The sequence below is a fragment of the Staurois parvus genome, unplaced genomic scaffold (genome assembly GCF_062004578.1).
Source record: "Staurois parvus isolate SC_StPar_1 unplaced genomic scaffold, SC_StPar_1.0 ptg000415l, whole genome shotgun sequence".
In the NCBI taxonomy this organism is placed as follows: Eukaryota; Metazoa; Chordata; class Amphibia; order Anura; family Ranidae; genus Staurois; species Staurois parvus.
Genome location: NW_028318211.1, coordinates 4,615,272 through 4,639,285, shown reverse-complemented (window position 1 = coordinate 4,639,285; position 24,014 = coordinate 4,615,272). Strand labels below are relative to the sequence as shown.

Below are 24,014 nucleotides of genomic sequence, written 5' to 3'. Positions count from 1 at the left end.
ACATAAGATACAACTGAGTGTCTGGAACTGTTGTCTCTTTCGTTTTCACTAGCGGCTTGTTCTAAGACCCTTAATCTTGCCATGGCTGTGGCATGCTCACATTGTTTTTCCAAACCTTCAATTTCTGCCTTTTGACGCGTGGCTTCAGCTTCTTTTTCTGCTTTCTGATGTGCGGTCTGAGCCTCCATTTCTGCTTTATCTGCGGCCTAGGCCTCCATTTCTGCTTTCTGATGTGCGGCCTGAGCCTCCATTTCTGCGTTCTTATGTGCGGCCTGAGCCTCCATTTCTGTGTTCTTATGTGCGGCCTGAGCCTCCATTTCTGCGATCTTATATGAGGCCTGAGCCTCTATTTCTGCTTTCTTTTGGCGAAAGCTGCCTGAATTTTAGAAGCTTCAGCATCAGCACGGGCTTTTATTAGTTGTTGATTGAGTGTAGAAGACCTTGATTGTAGGGATTTTGAAGATCTTGAGGAGCGTCTAGTAGATGCAGAGCGATATGATCTGGATTCATGGAGTTGTGTTATTCTCACTTCTGCCTTTGTCTTTGTTCGCACCACTAAATTGCCTCTTTCAAGATTGAGATCCTCAAAACTCATTAATTCTTCCAATGACCTTTGAGTGTTATACCGCTTTAACAGAACAATATATTTAACACACAATCTTTGATAATTCTCATAAGCAACTTTCAATTGCTGGATAGTGCCCTCTAGTTGTATTGGCTCATGAGATTGTTGGGAGAGAGCAGGCATGCATTTAACAGTATTAGACCATAAGTCATTAATATTAAATAGCAATTCTTCCTTGTAAGCATTAAGATTTTCTTGCACTTTCCAGGTTGGATTTCTTAATCATTTTTCTCTTTTATCTAAATCCTGCTCTGGATGAAGCTCTGATTGTGGTTGTGTATTAGTTTCCCCAGACTGCATATTACTTTCCTGAAACATCATGTTAGCAAGGAGAGGAGTTGATAGAAAGTTTACAGAGAAATGTATCACTTTTTCTGTGACTGAGTTCAGGTTTCCTAGGCAATGATTGCAGGAAGGTTTTCTTTTTCTTTCTTATAAGTTCACAGGCAAGCTATGTGGCAATGCATACAGATACAGTGAATAAACTTGCAGTTGTAAAACATTCACATCAATAATTTGTCCTGACACTGATGAGTGTTATGCTGGGATATACTTGGAGACATGTACAGATTTGTGTAGAGGTGACTGCACTGTCTATAGCTGTTATATCCAGTAACCATGTAACATCTCACTGTGTATTCTAGCTAGCAAGGATTCTTATGAAGACATTTCACTGATCCTTTGACTTGCAGGATCCTTTGAAGCATTCCACTGATCTTTTGACTGTTCTGTCTCTCCAATCTAAGCATTGATAGTGTGATCTCTGTAACTTACAATTGTGATGAGATAGCGATAACTTCAACCTCAGCTGGATACCACAGTCAGTGACTCAATCGATAAGACATCTTGTAGATCTTGTGAAGTTTATTCCATACACTGAGAGAATCTTACAACAATGAACATTCAATAGGTCAAAAGATCATAATGTTTCCTGCTCCACGACATGAGGCTAGAGCTGCAATGCATTTCTAGGAAAGGGGGAGGGCTATCTATACAGCATTAACTAAACCAGAGGAAAGGGAGGAGCAGAAACAAAATATAGAAACACTTAAAGGCATATGACAGTCAATATGAAACATGACAGTGTGTGTGTGTGTGGGGGGGGGCTGAGATAGGGGAAGGGATGGGGAAAAAGAGACTGGAGACGAAAGGAGGAAACAGTGAATGCAGGATGATGTGGTGTGCTGCTCTGGTGGGTGCAAATAAGGCCTGGTCAGCAGTGAATGCAAAAACATATTATTGTTATTATTATTATTATACAGGAACTATAAAGAGCTAACAGTTTGCACAGCACTTTACAAAATAAAGAGCAAAAGTACAGCTACAATAAATTTCAATACAGGAAAGATAGGGGCACCCTGCTTGTGAGAGCTTACAATCTAAAGGGAAGGGCAAGTGATACAAAGGGAATTAGTTGTCAGGGATGAGCTCATGGAGAAAGTAAAAGTGCAGTTTTTAGGTGAAGGCATAGTGGGCTTCCTTGAAGAAACTTCTTTTTAGAAACCTTCTTTTTCAGATAGGCGTGTTCTTGTCACACTATCATATTGTTTAGTAGGCTTCCTTGAAGAAATTACTTTTTAAAGATCGCCTAAAGGCAGACATATTGGGGTAGTAAGTTTCAGAACAAGAGTTAGCCTCTGAAAAAGTCCTGGAGGTAATGTAAAAGTTGTAAGCAGGTAGTAGTACCCCTTTTAAAGAGACCACTGCCCTTATGCTAGTGGGTCGAGTACTGTGCCCTCTATATTCTGGCATGGGTAGAGCCCTGAGTAGAAGACTGATGAGAACTGACTACCTCCGATTTACAGCATGTAGGTCTGAAGCCTGAGGAGCAGTATCCCTTCCACGTGAGGACACATTGCTGGTGGACTCAGAGCATTTGGGAAGATGGATGGACTTTAGGAGTTCGTATTGGTGGCACTGGGGTATTCTGCACTGTGCTTGAGAAAAGGTGAAGATGTGAAGCTGTTGTGCCAAGTTTGCTCATGTTCTTCAGTAAATAATTGAAAAGCATCCTGTGTAGACATTCTTTATTACAGAAGGTGGGCATTGGTCCTGAGAAATGTGAGTGCTGCGAGAAAGTTGGGACTCGAGCCTTGAGTAGGTGGAACACAAAATGGTGGACTTTCTCCTAAAGACAGGTGTATGCGTATCCTATCTGAAGAAGAAATGGGGCAGAACCCTTGGCTAGCTTAGGGGAAACAGCAGCTAATCTGGGTCCCTTACAGAGGTTGTGGAAGGGGTAAAAAGGATGGTTTAGGTGCAGGGGTGGACTGACCATTCGAACACTCGGGCACTGCCTGAGGGCCCAGGGTCAGTAGGGGGCCCCATGAGATGCCCCTGGTACCTTTCATTGGCTTTTTCATAGGCTTTTTTGGGTGTTGATGAGGACACAGGGGCCCCATGATCCCCTATTGCCCGGGCGCCCCTGTTTAGGTGACATTTTAAGATGAGGTTGGTGACGTAGCTTGGGGCAGAGATGTGAATGGTTTTTTATAATATTGTTAGCATTTTGAATTTTATTAGTTGAGTGATTGGAAGCCAGTGGAGTGACTGGCAGAAAGTAGCATTGGCCTCTAAACTGCAGGTAGGGTGAATAATTCTGGAAGCAACATTCATGACAGAACAAAGGCTAATAGCCTTTGTAAATGTAGGTTAACAAGGAGTAAGTTGCCAGTGAAGTGAGAGATAACAAGGGAGAGAATTAGAAGCATTCTGGTGTTATTTGTAAAAAAAGGATACATTTTGGAAATGTTGAGGAGGTTAAGCAGGAAAGATTTGGACAGTGATTGGATGTGGGACTGAAAGGAGAGGTCAAGATTACACCTAGCACCCTGGCTGTTGATGGGGACCGGGGTAGGAATATTATGAGCTCAGTTTTGGACATATTGAGTTTGAGGAAGTGGTCTGACATCCATGCTGATATGTCAGTAAGTAAATTATTGATGCATGAGGAGACAGAAGGGGTGATGTTAGGAGTAGAGAGTTAGATTTGGGTGCATAGAGATGGTATTGGAAGCAGTGGGAAGGTTTACTGACCCAGGGAGGTGGTGCAATGGAGACTATACGGGACATGAGGATTGCGTTTTTGGGGACCCCTATGGGAAGAGGAAGAGGAGAGCAGGAGATAGGAGTTGTAGGTAACAATGAATGCCTGCTGAAATAGGAGAACCATAAAATAGCAACATCAGTCCAAGTCAGTGCAGTTTCATTAGGAGGAGTGGGTGATCAACTGCATCAAGGCAGCAGAAAGGTCTAAGCCTATGAATATTGAGTAGTGACCATTGGTTTTACCAATAGGTAATTTCAGTTTCTATGGAGTGTTGCAGATGAAAGCCAGAATGAAAGGAGTCAAGAAGGTCATTATCAGCGAGGTGGTGGCTCATACGATTTTAGACTAGGCTTTCTGGAATTTTGGAGGTAAATGGGAGCAAGTAGATGGGAAATAAGTTGTTCAGGAAGTGATTTTAAAGTATGGGCATGACCAGTGCATGTTTTAGAGAGGTGTAAAAGATGCTGGTAGAGAGGGAGAGATTAGAGATGTAAGAGAGTGTAGAATAGAGCAAGAAACTGACCTAAGTAGTTGTGAGGGAATGGGGACCAGGGGGTGGTTAGGTGGGTGTCGTACAAAAGTATAGCTACTCCTCAATGGTAAAAGGGTCAAAAGACAAAAGTAGTGAATGTTTAACCGGCAGCTTATGGATTGAGGACTGCATGGGCTTCCCTACCCTTTGTTTTTGTACTTTGTAAACTGTCCACAGAGTGGGCTGGAACGGCTGTATGTGTGATTGATCCCCCCTGCTGGTATACTGTTGGAGTGGTTATGTGTAAACAGAGCAGAAGTGACAGATGCAGCTGCGGGTTGTGAGTTTCTGCCCACTTTATCCCCCTCACTCCTGCTCCCCCTCCCTCCTGGCAGCAGCAAGACTAATCATCAGCAAGGGGGAGAAGACTTGGACTTTCTGCAATGGACACTGGGGGATGTAGTCCCCAAGGGGCGATGTACATTACAAATGGATGGACTCTGAACCATAATACCTATGATTCATTGCACACTGAGGAGGGGAGTCCAGAACTTTTACTGTGCAAATCTGCAGAGATCAGGGCAGACCAGCCTGGAGAACAGGACAGTGCAGACCTATTGCTGGAGTCTGTACACTGCGTCAGAGAGGACACAGCATGTACAGGGTTTGAGTGCTTTTGCTGTGTCCATGGTAGTCTGAGGACTGTGCTGCAGAGAGCTGAGAGATTGAGTCGTATCAGGACCTGATTGTGAGACTTCTGGGACAACTGATTGCCAAGTGTACTGGATCTTTGCTGCAGTATATCTGGAGTGGTGAGTGGAACTACCTAGTTTACCTACTTGCTGCCCACAATTAATGCTAACTGAGGCCGCCCTTACTTAACAGCCCACCAGCCACCCCTCAGTGGCTGTGCAGTGTACAGCTTTAAAGAGACAGATACATATGCATCACCTTACAGAAGGGCCCCAACAACAATGGGCTAACATTGATAATTAGGCACCAGGTACTTTATACACCACCAGGAGTACACCTTTGCCAGAAATGCATACACCCACCCATTATTGGAGCTGTATGCATAGAGTGCACCCAGAAATATTGTTTGAGTAGCTATTGCTAAGAATTACAGTGAGGCTTCCTTTTATGCCATTCATGCTTTCATGGTTAATGCTATTCTTACTGATACTGTGTGGATTAGTGGAACGGGGCTTAGCCTTATTGTTGTGTAAGTTAATGGCCATAGGGGAGGCTATCCCACCGGTCAGGTAATCTAATATATTCTGTTGTTATATACATTGTATTCACTTACCTTTCCATCATGCACTCATCTTATTGATTTTCAAGTTGCCTGTGACCTATTTTCGGTGTACTGTTGTAGAGTGGTAATCTACTAATGCTTAAGTTACACAGGTGTGAGTGTCCTTCAGTCTATAACCAGGTGTGTCAGTGGGGACAGAGCCATTTAAGGAGTCATGGCAGAACAGAGGACCCATCAAACTAAATGGCTACTGAGGGTGATAGCATTACAAATGTAATGTTAGACCTGTTATGTTAGGTGTGGGAGATATCTGGATAGCGGAAACTTCTTCCCGAATTGCGTCAGTCTTGTGTGAATAATTGGCGATCTCTTGGGTAGTTAATAAGTTAGTAGGTAGAGATGGTGATGGATGAAGCAGAATGTTAAGGGTTGAAAAAAAATCTGATGATGACTGAATGAGAGGGTGTTAATGAGTGTGATGATCTGGTCTGTTTGGCAGCGCAAGCACAGAAACTGTATTTTTGCAGGGCAGATTTAGATGGGGTAAAGTCTGGCAGGGATTAGGTTTAGATTTATGCCACAGTTGCTTAAAAGCACGACTATGTCTTTTCAGACTTCTGGTGTCTTCTGTTTGCCAAGACTGTAGTGGCCAGGGCCAAATTCAGTGTGAGGTGACAGTGGCAACTGTCACAGAGGACAAAACGAGCTGTTGTTGAGGGAAGTGACAAGATCATGGCAGAAAAGGGGTGAGACGTCATTGTAAAGGTAGTCTGTTGTGTTGAGTACAAAAGAGAAGGTTTAAAGTGTCAAAGCCACATTTCAGCAAAATAAATGAGATGAAGACAAAGGTATGGATACTCATCAATATGAATGTGTTTGAAAACTTTGCACCTGTAGTTGACAGAGTTATTGAGAACTGTGGCTGGTGAAGACGGGGTTCTTGGGGGTGTAAGTAGTGGAGGAGTTGAGGATGGTATAGCTGCTTTTCTGGGAGGAGAATGATGAGATGAGGTTACTGTGGAAGGTTTTTCAAAACCTATTTCTTGGAAGCACTTATGCATATCCACAGGTAAGAATGTTTGAAACTGGCAATCCCAGTGGTTAAAAAAACTGTTTCAATGGAAAGCCCCATCGGTATTTAATGTTAAGCAGTACAAATTGTAGGTATGGTTTCAGATTTCTACACTTAATTCTGGAACGGCTATATCCACAAGCTGTAAACTGAAGTTCTGCAAGATAAGGTTCTGTTTTCATGGGGTGTCTGGAGTAAGCAGACTTTGGTGCGGTAGCCAACCTTTTTTTTTTTTTATCCAGATATGCACCACGTTTTTCACAGACTTTAACAAGCATTTCTATAGTTAATGCCAGGAATTATTGCTTAGAGTTGTTCTGTTCTCCTGAAGAGCTGCTTGAAATTATATTATCCTTTCCTTGTAATGAATTGCTCACAGTGATATCCTGTGTAGTTGCTCTTTCTAGTGGTTGATAAGTTTGTCTTTCAGTCTCTTGTGTAGGCTGAGCTGCATCAGAAAAAGCTTCTCCTTCCTTTGTAGGGAGACGCACTTGTGAAGAGAGGGATGGTTGTGAGCTATGCACACTTTTTGTTGGTGTGAGAGAGCTTATACGTGCAGTTTGGCCAGGTTGTGGAGTGATAGGTTTAGTGTCTGATCTATATTGACTTGAGCCCCTAACAAACATTGTATTGTTGTCTCCAATTTGTATTGCACCCGTGTTGTCACTGATTTGAATATTCACAGCTGAAATGACATGTATAAAGTTTATCATTTACTTTATTTTTTGAACATGGCTGCAGTATAAAATATTGAAAATTTTTATTTATAAATGCTTACTCTGAGGTGGTGCATGGTAACTGGTAGGACTGTACCAGCGAGTATTCTGAGTCCTTGGGTTATCAAATCTTTGATGATGAAGTCCAGTCACCCCATAAGACATTTGATTATTATCACCAATTTGACATGGTCCCTCATTGTTAGTAAGTGATATATTTTTAGTATTAGCTGAAATGAGAAAAGCATAATGCATTTATTTACTTTTTCAATATGTCATTGAAGATTTATTTGGTCTTAAGAAACAATGCCACAATGTTCTTATTTTCTAATTTACATTTCAATGTATTCTTTTCCTTTCACTCCATTATAATCCTGACTAGATTACCCAAAGAGAGACATTTTGTCTAGCATGTATAGGTTCTTATTATGCAATCTGAACTGCTTTATGGGTATTGATTTGTTTAGTCTCCTCAGTGTGTTTTATGTAGAAGATATCTGTTCGAAACCTAAACAAAACATTCCCAAAAAGAAGAAATAGGTTTGTGGCTTGCCCTGTAGGTTTTGCTGCCTCCTTTACAGTGTTACAAAATGCTTCTTCTCACAATGCAAGTCTATGATTTGGCCAACTCTTTTAAAACAAGGCACTTGCTATGCAGCTGATACCTTAACAGTCCATAAAACTGAAATTTATTCTGCCTATATTTCACCTTCACTTTTTTCAATGCCCCTCACCAACATGCTCGTGAAAAATTTAAATAAACCCTGTTTTCATTATTTAATACATATACTTTATTTTAATCCCAGTGTGGTTTATGTGCTTCTTGATGCAATGCAGGCAGATCATGGATGGTGGGAGTGGCTGGCAGAGTGCTGTACATAACTTCCTAAAAACTGCACAACATTCTGTCTCAGTAGCTTCCATGATTGCAAGAACTGAAATCCAATGAATGAAAGGGGTGGGCCAGGGACAGTAAGGCTGATGAGGAAAGGGCTCGATTATGTCAGATGTCCTCCAGCCAGGAAACGATGTAGGCTCTGCCTGAACTGCTATAGATTCTAATACACACTGTGAGCAGCCTTTTTTGCCTGTGTTGCTGTTCCAGCAAACTGAAATCTGCTTGGCTATTATACTGTAGCTAGTGAGTGAAATTATTGATTACATCAATGTGTATATGGTCATTAAACTCTAACCTGCATTGATAGCCAAACATTTTATAGATCATACCCCAGTTACTCATCCTAAGACCTCTTTCAGATGGGGCGGACCCACCAGTGGATCCGTTTGCTCAGCATGGGATCTCTCCGCTGATCCCCGCTGAGCAAGCAGATGACAGGTCTGTGACTGCTCCACTGCTGCAGAATAAACACAGACACGGCATGCTTTTTCCTATAGGGTGGTCTGATGGAAACAGACTGCCTGTCTGGTTCCACCCAACTGACATCCAATCCAATCTGCCAGATTGGATGGCGTATCTGATCAGATGCCGGTGGATGTCAGCGGACCATAGAGGTCTATGGATGGTCCAATGTGAAAGGGGCCTAAATGTGATTTATATTGGAAGAATCCAATAAATTACCTTTAAAAAATTGGATAAGAACAGCTAGTTGAAGTCCATAGAGGTACAGAGGTTTGCATCTTTGTATTAGAAAAGGAGGCAGCTTTAGTTTTTCTTTTTGTGAATTATGCAGTCTGGTGACCTGATATAAAAGTAGCTAAAGACATTAGATTATTGTCATGTTATGCTTTCTTAAAGAAGTAGTAAAGTGTTTTTTTTTATTTTATTATATGGGCCCTCTAGTGGGTTATTCCGTAACGTGCTAGTATGCACCACGTTAGCGCATTATGGTGTTCTTAGTTGTTAAAATGTGCCCCCCAATGCTGTGCTGTCACAATTCCCGTCGGTCCCAGGTGCTTCAATAAGCGCTCGGTCTTCTATTTGGCTTCCGGCTGTTCAGCTGTTTGAATGGCTGCAATTATGTCACTCCTACACATGCTCACAGGACTCACATCATTGCGATACAGATCAGATGCTGTACATGTCTGCTGAACTGTACATGCACAGCTCAGTGTACATGACACCTGACAGGTGGGAGGAAGTATTTATGACAGAAGAGACATGGTCTCTTTTATCCTAAAGAGACAGGGTCTCTTTTATCCTAAAAACCCTGCCTATCAACAAATTTTAAAAAAGGACTTTAATACCACTATAAAGAGTATACTGCTTCAAATTTCCTTTAGTGCTGGCCACATACAGTATATGATTGACTAGTGAGGATCAAAGTTCAGATAGCCAGATCCTCCCTGATGTGGCTAGCATGGCAACAAATCCTGTTGCCATATATTCTTCACTTGCACATATTACCTCTCTTTTACTCTTTATGTATTACGTTTTTCAATTCTGACAACACTGTTATTATAGCATTATGTTACATTATCATTTGAGTATAGGTCCAAATTGATGCAGCTGTTTGATTTATGCGATCAAAGCACTTGCCTGTTGGAGGTGGTAAAGGGACATTAAACTGGAAAAATGAAAAAAGATAAAACAAATTAATTGACAGCCCATTGTCTGACCTCATGAGTAAATGTTATTTTAGTTGCTTAACAATTTATAATTTCAGAAAAGATGCGAGCACTGGACAAATAAAATATCACATCCATTTCTACCTGGTCTTTAGGGAATTGTTTTAATAACATGCTGGAGCCTATGCAAGCTTAATATGTTTATAATAACATTAGTAGGAGAGTTATGTCTGATGAATTTATATGCTGTGGATATAGAGTATGCCTAGTTTTGAACAAAGAAGGGAATTTACACTATGACATTTTTATCAGCAGGAATCTTTAACTGTTACAGCTCAAGTTTATTTTGTAACAATTGCAATGGCATTGTTTCTATTGTTACATTGTTTTTCTTTTTACATAGGCACTATGTCTTCCTGCTCTCTCATCTTTACCACCAAGTAGTGTTAAGCCCTAGTTCACACTGACGCAATGAGGAATTTGCAGCGGTTTCTGTGCGAATTCCGCACTGCATCAGAATCGCACCCAATTCATGCGAACGGCTGCAGGTGTGCATGTTAAGTTAACAACACCCTGAAAGCGGTCTGCAAAACGTGGTGCAATGTGCAGAATCGGATTGCATAGGTGTTAATACCCATGTGATCCGATTCTAGTGCGGACCAAAAAAAGGGTCCTGCACATTTTTAGTGCGGGCGCAGTGCAAATAGAGCCATACACAATGTATGGCTCCAATCGCACCGCACATAAATCGCACATGATTTGCACAGGAATGCAGTGCAGTTCCTGTGCAAATCACATGCGATGTACCGCACCTCATGTATGTGAACCCAGGCTAAACCCTCAACATTTTTTAGTGTAAAGTAATACTAAAGCCTTGTTTTAAAAAAAAATACAAAAAACAAACATGTTATACTTACCTGCTCTGTGCAGTGGTCTTGCACAGAGCAACCTCAATCCTCTGCAGAGAAGTTCTTTTATCTTCATGGACAGAATGCATGATGGCAAAAAAGCCTTTAGAACCACTTTAACACATTGAGCACAACATAAATATTCCCCAGTAACTAATTTGTGAAAAATCTTACCCCAGCACTTAGTTTACAACTTTTAAAGCTGCCAGCTCCTGCTGTCTTAGTGCTACCTCCCTGAACTTCCAGTCTTTACAGGAATGTTGTCAACAGTGTACATAGGCAGAGCCACACTCTGAGTGAAGTTCGCCGTACTGAGTTCACTTTGACTTGCAGCTTGTGTTTGCAGCTGGAGCCAGTCGCTTTGCTTATCTATGCGAATACCTCCTTAGTGTCGGGCATGACACATGGCAATGTGAGTGTACCTATGACGGTTTTTAATAATCCAAAATAGATAGTCCTACATTTTCTGTTTTTTGACATGTTGGCAAATGGTCTGGAACTGTGAGACCCTTGCAAGCCCTTTAATGAAGAGAATGGATTTATGAACCCATCGTTGGCTGTTAAAGATTGCATAGTCCTCTAACAGGATTGCATTGTGTATGATACATTTTAAAGGAATTAATTTTAACTTTGTATTTTATGTTGTGTTGAAAGAGGTGAGCCATTTACTTGAAGAGCTGAGGAACACTGGGTGCTTTGACACCACACCTTTATGCAAAGAGAATTTTTGTACAAATTGATTTCACTATATATTGTTTGCACATATTGCACTTGATTGTGGGCAATAAGCACTTTGTTTTTGTTTATTTGGATTTAGGAATACTTATTATGCCCACATTGTTTGTGAACTGAGCTGCACAATATTTTGAAAGTGAATATTTTGTTGATACATTTTGTATAGTATTATTTTAACAGTTTTTCTTGTTTTAGGTAGTTTACCGCTTGTTATTTTGAGTGCGGTCATACACATATTTGTTTCAGTGGACAGTGCAGTCCCCATCAGTTTGTTAGCTTGGAGAGGGGAGGAAGGTCAGGGGAGTGCTTTGCCATCTTAGGCTATGAGGCTGTGTTTCCTTTGATGCACACAGTGTAAAGAGACATAACTAGTCCCTGCATGCAATAAATAGGATGCTACAAAGAAAAGCAGCCAGCCTGAACAGGAAACCTGGGGCAGCGGTGGTGCCAACTCACAATATCACAGGAGCATTGGCAAGGATTAAAAGATAAAGAAGCTGCATACTAACTAAATGCTCATATCAGAGGCTGAAAGTGCTTAAAAAACTGAGTGTTTAATATCACTTTAATCTTCATGTGGTGTTACAGTCTTTCTGAGTTTTTGATCATGCTTATAACACTTAAAGTGGAAGTTCAGCCAAAACCTAACTAAGGCTAAACCTACTCCAACCCCGATTCTAAGGCTATCCTATCTAACTAAAACAAATGAAAGTGTTAAACTGCTAGCATAAATCAATACATGTAAATATACAAACAAAAACGTGACTGATTGTTCCAAAAAGATAATGAAACAAAAAATAAATGCAATTCTTGAAAAAAATCCAAATAAGTGAAAAATCTTCCTGCTCGTGATTGCACCCAAAATCCCAGTGCTGTAAATCTTCAATACTTGTGAATCACCACAGTGAATATAGACTTCCAGGTGGACTCTGACCTGTGTCCACATGCAGGTCCATGCAAAAAGGTGAAACAAAGCATCTCCCCTACAGGGGCGGACTGACCATTTGGAAACTCAGGCACTGCCCGAGGGCCTGGGGTCAGTAGGGGGCCCCATGAGATGCCCCTGGTACCTTTTTTCATAGGCATTTTTGAGTTTGGGCAAGGACACAGGGGCCCCAGGATCCCCTATTGCCCGGGGGCCCCATGAGTTGTCAGTCCGCCCCTGCTCCCCTATTAGTGGGGGTAACACATAACTTGCTCCTCTGTGGACAATCTTCCCCTTATGAATCACCACTGGACCTTCACAAATGGCACCCGATTTCAGTACAGCCAACTCTGTGGATAAAGCTCAACAACCACAAAGTAGACCATAGTGCAGCAGGCTTCTTTAAAAGGCCTATAGTATTAAAACATATGAATTCACATGATAACAATATTAAAAACGTATGAAACAGCGGTCAGAATCAAACAATGTAGAGCAAGACCCTGCCTGTCGGAAAGATGTAGGAGCGCTAACGTCTAGCTCTGATGAAGTCACTTGGCATGTGACGATACACGTGAGGGAGAAGTCAGGTGACGTCAGCGCTCCTACATCGTTCCGACAGGCAGGGTCTTGCTCTCCATTGTTTGATTCTGACCGCTGTTTCATGCGTTTTTAACACTATTATCATGTGAGTTCATATGCTTTAATAAATATATGCCTTTTGAAGAAGCCTACTGCACTTTGTGGTTGTTGAGCTTTATCCACAGAGTTGGCTGTACTGAAATCGGGTGCCATTTGTGAAGGTGCAGTGGTGATTCATAAGGGGAAGAGTGCACAGAGGAGCAAGTTATGTGTTACCCCACTAATAGGGGACATGCTTTGTTTGACCTGTGTCCACATACAGGTCCATGCAAGAAGGTGAGAGTCCACCTAAAAGTCTATGTTCACTGTGGTGATTCACATTTACAGCCCTGGGATTTTGGATGAAAATCACCAGCAGAAAGATTTTTCACTTATTTGGATTTTTTTGAAGAATTACATTTATTTTTTGTTTCATCATCTCTTTGGGACTATCAGTCACGTTTTTGTTTGTATATTTACATGTATTGATTTATGCTAGCAGCGCGACACTTTCATTTGTTTTAGTTTGTTTTTTATGTTTACACACATAACACGTGTTTGCTGCAGCTCATCTATTATTATTTTCATTATTTGGCAGCGCACAATTTTCTTTTGCCTTTATTATTCTATCTAACTGTTTAAAGAGGAGATCTGTATACATGCCTATTCTGAAGCAGCTCTGGTGTGGTCCAAGGATCAGCTGTCATCGGTGGCTTCTGTGTAAAGGAGGAGCAGCAAAGGATGCCCCATAGTATGTCTAATCACTGTCAACGATCTTTCCTGTACACAGAAGCCACTGCTGGAGACCGGATTGGAGTGGCTTCAGAATACGTAAGTATACAGGTCTTTAGATGGAATAGCCTTAGAACGGGGGTGGGAGCAGGTGTAGCCTGAATTTCCACTTTAATGATATCAGCTCTCACTTGGAAGGCCTCATACATTCAACATTGTTTCATCTTACTTTGTAAGCACTAGCCTGAAGCACACTGGATTCTGAAAGTATTTATAAAGCTTTAACAAGCTTCAAGCAAATTTCCTGAAATCCTAAAGTGGAAGTCCATACTCTAACTGAGCTTAAAATGGATCCCACCCCTCTCTGATCTCCAATTCTAAATACCCTGAAGAATGAAGATACTTGAAAGATGCTTATACCTACCCATTCTCAGGCGCTCCAGTCCGGTCATTTGATCAGCTCCCAGCAACCAGCTTCAGGGGAGAAGAGGGACAGCTGACAACGGATGCCTCATAGTAAGCTTATGAGTGACATCACTGCCCAGGAATTTCCATCCATTGTTGGTAATCTCTCCTCTTCCCTGAAGCCAGCCTCTGGAGAGATGACATAAGTGGACCAGAGATACTGTAAGTATAAGCATCTGCTTTTTATAGGGTAGTTAGAAAAGGAGTTAGAAGGTGGGTGGGAGCTGCTTTGACTTCGTTAGAGCCTTGATTTCCACATTAAAGTGGTTCCAAAGGCTGAAAACCTTCAGTGTGCAGCTCCCCTCTAATACTTACCTGTGCCCGATCCCTATCCAGTGGCTGAGAGACAGTCATTGGTTCCTGCTGCTGTCAATCACAGTCAGTGAGGAGGGAGTGGGGGCAGTGCCAAGCCATGTTCTGTGTGTCTTATAGACACACCGAGGAAGCTTGTGAGCGAGCGTTCACGAGTGCCCCCAGAGTAAGCAGCAACATTTGGTAGGTCCCAATTAAGATCTGTATTCTACACAGAATAGAGCTAATTGCAACTTGTTAAATGCTTTGTATACACTTACTGAATATGATGCCCTTCAGACTAGTGTTTACAAGCTAATATTAAACTATATATATACACTATGTATGGGGTCTACCTACCTCACTCAGTGCCCACGTGTGTTCTCTCTCATACTACCCATTCTGGCCCTCTCTCTCTCATTTGCAATGGACTGTTAAGGCTACTTTTTGATTATCCCGTAAATCATTCTTAAATATTTTCTTATGATGCTCAATCTTATGCTAAAGAACTTATGAGAGTTTTTTTTACTCAAGCTTTTCTAACCTACTGCCAGATGTGCAGAGTGTAGATCTCTCATTTTTATGATTGCTTGCCTCAACCAAAATGAAGTGGGCCTGAAGAAGGAAGCATAACTTTTCCAGTGCTGGACCTTTCAGCTATGTGTTCACTATGTACTATAAATTCTACATTAAACATCTGAAATCATACAGGCTTCTGTCCTGTTGCTGCTATCCAGAGTTCTTGAACACAAGCACTCTAATTAAGGCTCACAAAGTACAAGTAAATACACATAGTTTTTAGTAAATACACCATTTAGATTTGTCCAGTTTTCCCATTACCTTGCATAAAAGCAGATTAAATCATATTTTCCAGCATCAGTGATTCCCTCTTTATAATATAACAGCTCCAGAACATGTAAAGGATAGTCTGCCTTCCTGATTTGTATGTACCTTTTTTAAATCAGTAGAGTTGATTTACTAAAGAAAATAGGTTGTTCACTTTACAAGGGAATTTTCCCTTTACTCAGTGATAAATAATCAATAACAATAATTAATAAACTTTATTTTATATAGTGCCTTTAAAGCGGCGGTAAAAAAAAAGAAAAAAAAACGGGTCCCTCCACAGGGTAAAGTCATAATGTAGTAGTATGCTTTGTATACTAGCACATTATGACAGACCTGCCTGTGAAACAAATCCCTCCAGCGGCGCCCTGTCACTGCTGACAGGGAATCTATCTTCACCTGATCTTCTTCCAGGTTCTCTGGATAAAGCCACTTGCATGGCACAGCCGTGATGACATCACTCCCGCAGATGGGCGCAGGAGTCACTGTTTACAGCACAGGGCATGCTGTTCCTTCTCGGCATATGCGCCAGTGACGTCACTGGTGACTACACAGGTAAATATCTCCTAAACCAGGGCTTGAAAAAGCCACTCGCCTGTTCACCAAATGCGAGGAGAATTTCCTCTGTGGCGAGCGGCGAGCAGCGAGCACAGACGAAGCATGGAGCGACTGCACCTATGCTCCAAGCCTCATTTGAAGCCAAGTTCCATTTTCCGGCTTCTGCAGCACTGCCACTGAGGGGACAGGTGCAGGAGAGGTCCGCTTTGCTTCGCTGAGAGGAGACACCCTCTCCATCGCCGACTCGGAGGGACTAGGAGTAAGTACTGTATACAACTTGTCATATCACTATAATGGAGTACAGGGGAGCTGGGATATACATTACTGTATACATGTCATATCACTATAATGGAGTACAGGGGAGCTGGGATATACATTACTGTATACATGTCATATCACTATAATGCAGTACAGGGGAGCTGGGATATACATTACTGTATACATGTCATATCACTATAATGGAGTACAGGGGAGCTGGGATATACATTACTGTATATATGTTATATCACTATAATGGAGTACAGGGAAGCTGGGATATACATTACTGTATACATGTCGTATCACTATAATGGAGTACAGGGGAGCTGGGAATTACATTACTGTGTACATGTCATATCACTATAATGGAGTACAGGGGAGCTGGGAATTACATTACTGTATACATGTCATATCACTATAGTGGAGTACAGGGGAGCTGGGATATACATTACTGTATACATGTCATATCACTATAATGGAGTACAGGGGAGCTGGGAATTACATTACTGTATACATGTCATATCACTATAGTGGAGTACAGGGGAGCTGGGATATACATTACTGTATACATGTCATATCACTATAATGGAGTACAGGGGAGCTGGGAATTACATTACTGTATACATGTCATATCACTATAGTGGAGTACAGGGGAGCTGGGATATACATTACTGTATACATGTCATATCACTATAATGGAGTACAGGGGAGCTGGGATATACATTACTGTATACATGTCATATCACTATAATGGAGTACAGGGGAGCTGGGATATACAGTCATGGCCGAAATTGTTGGCACCCTTGATATTTCTCCAGGAAATCATGTATTTCTCACGAAACGTATTGCATTAACACATGTTTTGCTATACACATGTTTATTCCCTTTGTGTGTATTGGGACAAAACAAAAAAAGGGAGGAAAGAAAGCAAATTCGACATAATGTCACACAAACCTCCAAAAATGGGCTGGACAAAAGTATTGGCACCCTTTCACAACTGCGGATAAATAAGAATGTTACAAGCATGTGATGCTCCTGTAAACTCACCTGGGGCAAGTAACAGGTGTGGGCAATATAGAAATCACACCTGAAAGCAGATAAAAAGGAGAGACGTTCACTTAACCTTTGCATTGTGTGTCTGTCTGTGCCACACTAAGCATGGACAACAGAAAGAGGAGACGAGAACTGTCTGAGGACCTGAGAACCAAAATTGTGGCAAAATATCAACAATCTCAAGGTTACAAGTCCATCTCCAGAGAACTAGATTTGCCTTTGTCCACAGTGCGCAACATTATCAAGAAGTTTGCAACCCATGGCACTGTAGCTAATCTCCCTGGTCGTGGACGGATGAGGAAAATTGATGAAAGATTGCAACGCAGAATAGTCCGGATGGTGGATAAGCAGCCCCAAACATGTTCCAAAGACATTCAAGCTGTCCTGCAGGCTCAGGGAGCATCAGTGTCAGCGCGAACTATCCGTCGACATTTAAATGAAATGAAACGCTATGGCAGGAGACCCAGGAGGACCCCACTGCTGACACAGAGACATAAAAAAGCAAGACTACAGTTTGCCAAAATGTACTTGAGTAAGCCAAAAGCCTTCTGGGAAAACGTCTTGTGGACAGATGAGACCAAGATAGAGCTTTTCGGTAAAGCACATCATTCTACTGTTTACCGAAAACGGAATGAGGCCTACAAAGAACAAAACACAGTACCTACGGTAAAATATGGTGGAGGTTCAATGATGTTTTGGGGTTGTTTTGCTGCCTCTGGCACTGGGTGCCTTGACTGTGTGCAAGGCATCATGAAATCTGAGGATTACCAAAGGATTTTGGGTCGCACTGTAGGGCCCAGTGTCAGAAAGCTGGGTTTGCGTCCAAGATCCTGGGTCTTCCAGCAGGACAATGACCCCAAACATACGTCAAAAAGCACTCAGAAATGGATGGCAAAGAAGCGCTGGAGAGTTCTGAAGTGGCCAGCAATGAGCCCAGATCTAAATCCCATTGAACACCTGTGGAGAGATCTTAAAATTGCTGTTGGGAAAAGGTGTCCTTCCAATAAGAGAGACCTGGAGCTGTTTGCAAAGGAAGAGTGGTCCAAAATTCCGGGTGAGAGGTGTCAGAAGCTTATTGATGGTTATAGGAAGCGACTGATTTCAGTTATGTTTTCCAAAGGGTGTGCAACCAAATATTAAGTTAAGGGTGCCAATACTTTTGTCCAGCCCATTTTTGGGGTTTTGTGTGACATTATGTCATATTTGCTTTTCTGCCTCTGTTTTATATTTGTTCCAATACATACAAAGGGAATAAACATGTGTATAGCAAAACATGTGTTAATGCAATACCTTTTTTGTGTGAAATACTTGATTTTCAGGAAAAATATCAAGGGTGCCAACAATTTCGGCCATGACTGTACATTACTGTATACATGTCATATCACTATAATGGAGTACAGGGGAGCTGGGATATACATTACTGTATACATGTCATATCACTATAATGGAGTACAGGGGAGCTGGGATATACATTACTGTATACATGTCATATCACTATAATGGAGTACAGGGGAGCTGGGATATACATTACTGTATACAGTTTTATATTTTGGACCCTTTATTCTAAAGAAAAATGTAATTTCATAAGATTTAAGGGGGCGTGGTTGGGGGCAGGGTTGGGGGCGGACCAGGGCTGGGGTTTGGGGTGGGCTGGGGTGGGGTTGGGGGCGGACCTGAGCAAGATTGGGTGGGGCAACTGGTGGAGAGTAAGTTTTGTGACCGGCTAGTAGGTCTGGACTCGAAATTTTAACCAGTCCAAAACGATGCAAGTTTAGGAGATATTTACAATACCTACAAGTAAGCCTTATTATAGGCTTACCTGTAGGTACAAAGCAAAAAAGGGAGTTTACTGCCACATTAAAGGTAGCTTTTCAAAGCACTTTACAAAGACAAGAGAAACAAAAAAATAAATACACAGGATAAAACAAAAGAAAAAAGGAACAATTACGTGAAAGCTGGTCTAAAGAAAAATGTTTTCAGATTTGATTTGAAAGAATTTAGAGAAGATGACTCTCTGATGTTCTTTAAAAGTGAATTCCAGAGTTTTGGGGCATAGGAGGAGAAGGCTCTGTCTCCCATCGAGTGTAGGTGAGGAGGGGGGGCACACAGAAGACCAGAATTTGAGCAGTGGAGGTTATGGGAAAAGTAGATTGATAAAAGTTCAGACTGATAATGTGATACCAAGCCAAGATCTTAAAATCTATACGAAACCTGACAGGTAGCCAGTGCAAGGACTCCAGGATAGGGGTAATATGGTCACTTGTACCAGACAAAGTCAGGATTCTGGCTGCAGAATTTTGTACATATTGTAGTTGATTAATAGTGGATTTAGGTACACCAGCGAGTAGATCATTGCAGTAGTCAAGTTGGGAGAACACAAACGTCAACCTTTCCACTACAGTGCAGCATAGGACGCAGCCGAGCAATGTTTCTCAAGTAGAAAAAAGATGTTCTGACAACATTTTGTACATGTGGATCAAAAGTGAAACTAGAATCAACTAACACCCCTAGATTTTTCAATCTAAACTGAAGCTCAAGTACAGTGCCATCGATAGATAGGCTATCAGGACTGGCCTTACATAATTGATTGGGGGTGCCAATAAGCATGACTTCAATCTTGTCACAGTTTAATTGAAGGAAATTGTGGGTCATCCATGCTTTATACCACAAATGAGGTGATATAATGATATATCACGAATGAGGTGAAGCTCTGCTGACTTCTATAATCCAATCATATACAAATAAAAAACTGCTTTTTTCATATTTATTTTCCTTGCATGTGATTGGGTATTCCCTGCAAAGTGAGTTTTCACCACATTCACTAAGCTAAATAAAAATTCCTTTGTGAAGCAAACAGCTTATTTGCCTTTAGTAAATCAACATCATTAAGCCGAGTCATACATTGAATTGTTAACCTACAATTTACTGCATTTGGGCTATAAAACCTTCTAACTTGTTCTGATTTGAATATTCCTATTTGTAGGGGTCAGTAGTATCTTTATTACCTGTGTTACAATCAGAAAAACAAATTACCACTAACTTACGTTTTCAGGAAAAGCAATAGGCCACGAATATTGAAAACCTGCAACCAAACAAGAGCCCATAGAAAAAAGATCGTTAAGCACATTTTATAATGGAAGCGCTAAGATATAAAGAAAATAACGTACATATGTTTCATGATTTGTGTACAGTGTGTTTTATCAAGTAACATGCAGGTTCACAAAAACATTACATTTTTAGTGCAGCCCCCAATCTGTAGTTTCTGTGATTGGTCTGTGAAACAGATAACCTGACATGGAAATGGAGGTCAATAAGTTTACTTCCCGTTTAAATTCTTTTACTTAGGTGGGGGTTGGTGGAAAGACCTCCTTCACTCTGCTGGGCACTACTGCATCTGAGGTTTGTTTAGCAAATTTTACAGAGGGAGGGGGTAATTTATGTTGTAGGTGATTTTAGCTCAGGGAGTAGATGTTTGTATTGGCAGTTTTGCTCGTGGGTGGGAGACATGCATTAGTTACTCCTGACCTTTGCACTGTGTGCTACATACTACTGACCTCTGAACTCTATGTTACTAGATCCTGACTCCTGCATTACTTACTACTGACCTCTGAACTCTGCCTTACATACTACTGCTCTCTGAACTCTACGTTACTTACGATTGAATCCCTAAACCTCTTTCTTACTTTTTAATGGGGCCTTGCTATGTTATCTCAATAAAAAAAAACACATTGCCCCCCGGAACTAAGGGGTGGGTTCAATATACAGGCTAAAGTAACTTTTATGTTTAACTAAATTTTAATAGGCAGCCCAATTTGGAAAAGTAAAAATGCAACTCGTCCATATTAAAAGTTCATCTTTTTATAAAAAAAAATAAAATAAACCTAAATAAAGATTTGACAAAATAATGAATTAATGAATTTCACTAAGTCTATCTACACATTAAATTTGTCTCATTTATTTCTGAGCTCTAATATCTGAAAACAATTGCCATAAAGCCTTTAGAGACTTGTGTATAAAAAATTTTGTTAACAAACGATCTTTTTGCTTATAGCAACTACTTTGTTTTATGTTGTACACAGAATTGACAGATGTGGATTGGTTGCTATAGGGAGCAAAATTATTTTTAGCATATTTTTCATACTCAATCATCTTAGTAGCCCTGTCTTAGAAATGGGGTCACTCACAGTGGGAGAATTTTGACATGTGTACCCTAAACAGATTACTGACGCTCCTCTCAGTGAGAAATGAGACTGTGGTGAAGGTATGTGGTTAACCACAGCGGTGGGACATCCCCTTAGGATCCCCTGACTCCAAGAAGTATGGTTAGTTATGTCCAAAATGCAAGAGAAGTGTGAAAATATAAAAATACCTTGTGGGACAAATGATACTGGAAATCTGGGACGTGGGTACTGCAAGATAAATATATATAAAATCAGTTTAATTCATACAAATAAAAGTAAATTGCTTTCAAAACAATTTCTATAGCATTCAAAACTTGTTAATACAAAAGTATTGTAAACTACCCATATTTATAAATTTACAGTGGAAGAAATGCCCAACACTAACTATTCTTAAAATTATTTCCCCCCCTTTCATCCTGCATATTCTGTACAAAAAAGATCTGTGTACCTATTTTTAGCCTGGTCCAATCACATGATCCAGTAGCTCTGGCTTCCCGTGTCAGAGAACGGCTGCTCCAGGGGAGAGGAGGGAGAGCCAACAACGGCTGGGCCATGGGAACCTATGGGTGATGTCACAGCTCCCGGAAATCACAGCACTTGTCGAGTGCTCTCTTACACAAGAGAGCCAGAGTGCCAGGATCACATGACCAGACAATATTTAAAAAAGGTAAATACACAGATCTATGTAGGAGAAGGGGGGATGTTTTCAAGTATAATTAGTGTTAGGATTTTCTTCCCCTTTAAGCCAGAATGCAGAGGAAGGCCATGACAGTTAGGCCTCTTTCACAAGGGTGGACCGATCTGGCCTGGCTGTCAGTTTTTTCAGACCCTCTGTTATCCTCTACGTAGCAGCAGATGTAAACGGTTTACACTTGCCTACATCCGATCTGATCCTATCTGCTAAAAACAGACGTATGGGGATCTGTTCCTCATCTGTCTAACTGATCAGATTGGATGGCAGTTCAGCCACCCATAATGGACAATGACTGTGTCTGTGTCCGCTTTGCACAAGCGGCCATCTGCTTGGTCAGTGGAGATTAGCGGAGAGAGTCCCCGCTGAGCAAGCAGACGCCTGACTGAGTCTGCTCCATGTGGAAGGGGCCTAACTAGTTAGGTACAGCCCAAATTTTGTTAGAATGACATGTGGATTTTTGGCAAAAGCAAAGTATAATGTGTACATAAATTTAAAAGATATAGGTAAGAAGTCAGTGCTTATCTGTGGTAAGATAAGTATATACAAATAGAAGTGTAATTATAGGCCATATCTTTCTATTGCTGCCAGTAGCCTGCTGAAAAAAGTTGGTAAAGCCAAGATATGAGGAAATTTTGAGTAAATCAAGCATGTTGGGGCTGTTCTTTATCTAAGGTCTAGTATATGCCAGTAATGTCAAATTCAGTGTATACATTTGTTGCAGGTATTTTTATTTATTTCTAAATTACCCATTGGGATACTCCAGGTGGGTATGCTGGACTGGACCTTATAAACTGTCCTTGAGGGCTTTCTGCATTCCCTGTGAAGGAAAAACAGTTGGAGACATGGATTTTAAAGTTGAAAATAAAACATTAGTCTGTGTTGCAAGGCTAACAGAGTTTTTCAGAATTAAATGTACATCAGCTTCTATTGAGTCTTGACGAGAAACTAACCTGCCTATGTTACACCCCAAGTACAATTGTAGTATAAATGTGATACCTTCGTGAACATGTGTATAAAAAGAACTTCAAATGCACCAAATAAACAGAACAGTGGGAAGATGCTGAGTGTCTGTTCCCTCCTGCAGTAGTAAGTTGCCTATCTAAAAAATTTCTAGAACAGTCATGTTTTAAGGCCAATCACCCCACAGAAATGTTTTTTATTAAAATGACCCTGCTACCACAAGGTCACATTTAATCAACAGCCCTGCCTATAAAAGAAGCAGGGATATACCTACCTTTCTGGCAGCTTCTGCACTTCTGGGCGTATAAATTTGCTCTACTACTGGTCGCTGTGGTTCCTCCTCCTGTGGCATGTAAGTCACTACAGGACAAACAAACCCAGAAAAGGAAGCACAGCGGCCAACAGAGGGAGTGGAAAAGTGACAGCTTTTCGAAACACAGGCCCCCACAAAGGCATATAAATCCACAAGTTTTTTTTACAGATAAGTTAATGCGTAAAAGTGACCTTGGTAACAGGGTCACTTGAAATATCTATTACTGGTAACAGGGTCATATCTATTAGTCATATTGCAATTTCTTGCCCAAACTATTGTAGGGCTAAGAAGCAGAATTTCATGTCTCATTTCCTTCCTTCTCTGACTGGATTCGACTAGGATCCAATCAGAATGGAGTGGCATAATTTCCTACTATTACACACAGTTCTGCCAGGGCTGGTGCTTCCACTAGGCAAACTAGGCAGCCTCCTAGGGCACACTGCCACCTAGCGGTGCCTTAGTGCAGCACTGGCTGGCACTCGCTCTCTGTGTGGTCTATGGACCTCTTGTATGAATTCTTCATTTCTTTGCAGAGTCCCCCCCTCCTCATACACAGGGAATGATGGTATCTTTACTACTTTGATTATTTAGTACCTTCTTCTACACAGCTGTAGCCAATCAATAGGCGGGGTTGTGCTCTGGTTGCAGGGTTAACCCTATGTGAGTAGGATGAGCAGGGCCTGATGTGTATAGGAGAGGGAGAGGGAAGCAGTGTAGTGCTGGGAGGCCGCCTGTCCTCCCTGAGATCTGCAGCTTGGACTTCAC

The 24,014-nt window shown here is 41.3% G+C and overlaps 1 protein-coding gene across 1 annotated transcript in view; it reads right to left on the bottom strand.

Annotated features, from left to right (window-relative positions):
• Window positions 1-1,471: 1,471 nt before the first annotated feature.
• The window catches only part of LOC149454895 (uncharacterized), a 74,273-nt gene continuing 51,730 nt past the window's right edge, over window positions 1,472-24,014 (bottom strand). The window contains exons 13-18 of the mRNA XM_089687055.1: window positions 22,723-22,793; window positions 21,471-21,510; window positions 20,146-20,183; window positions 9,687-9,714; window positions 7,252-7,419; window positions 1,472-7,158 (exon numbers count right to left, since the gene is read on the bottom strand). Of these exons, the coding sequence (XP_089543181.1) occupies window positions 6,773-7,158; window positions 7,252-7,419; window positions 9,687-9,714; window positions 20,146-20,183; window positions 21,471-21,510; window positions 22,723-22,793 (731 nt within the window). The 3' untranslated portion in view covers window positions 1,472-6,772. The remainder of the gene's footprint in view (window positions 7,159-7,251; window positions 7,420-9,686; window positions 9,715-20,145; window positions 20,184-21,470; window positions 21,511-22,722; window positions 22,794-24,014) is intronic.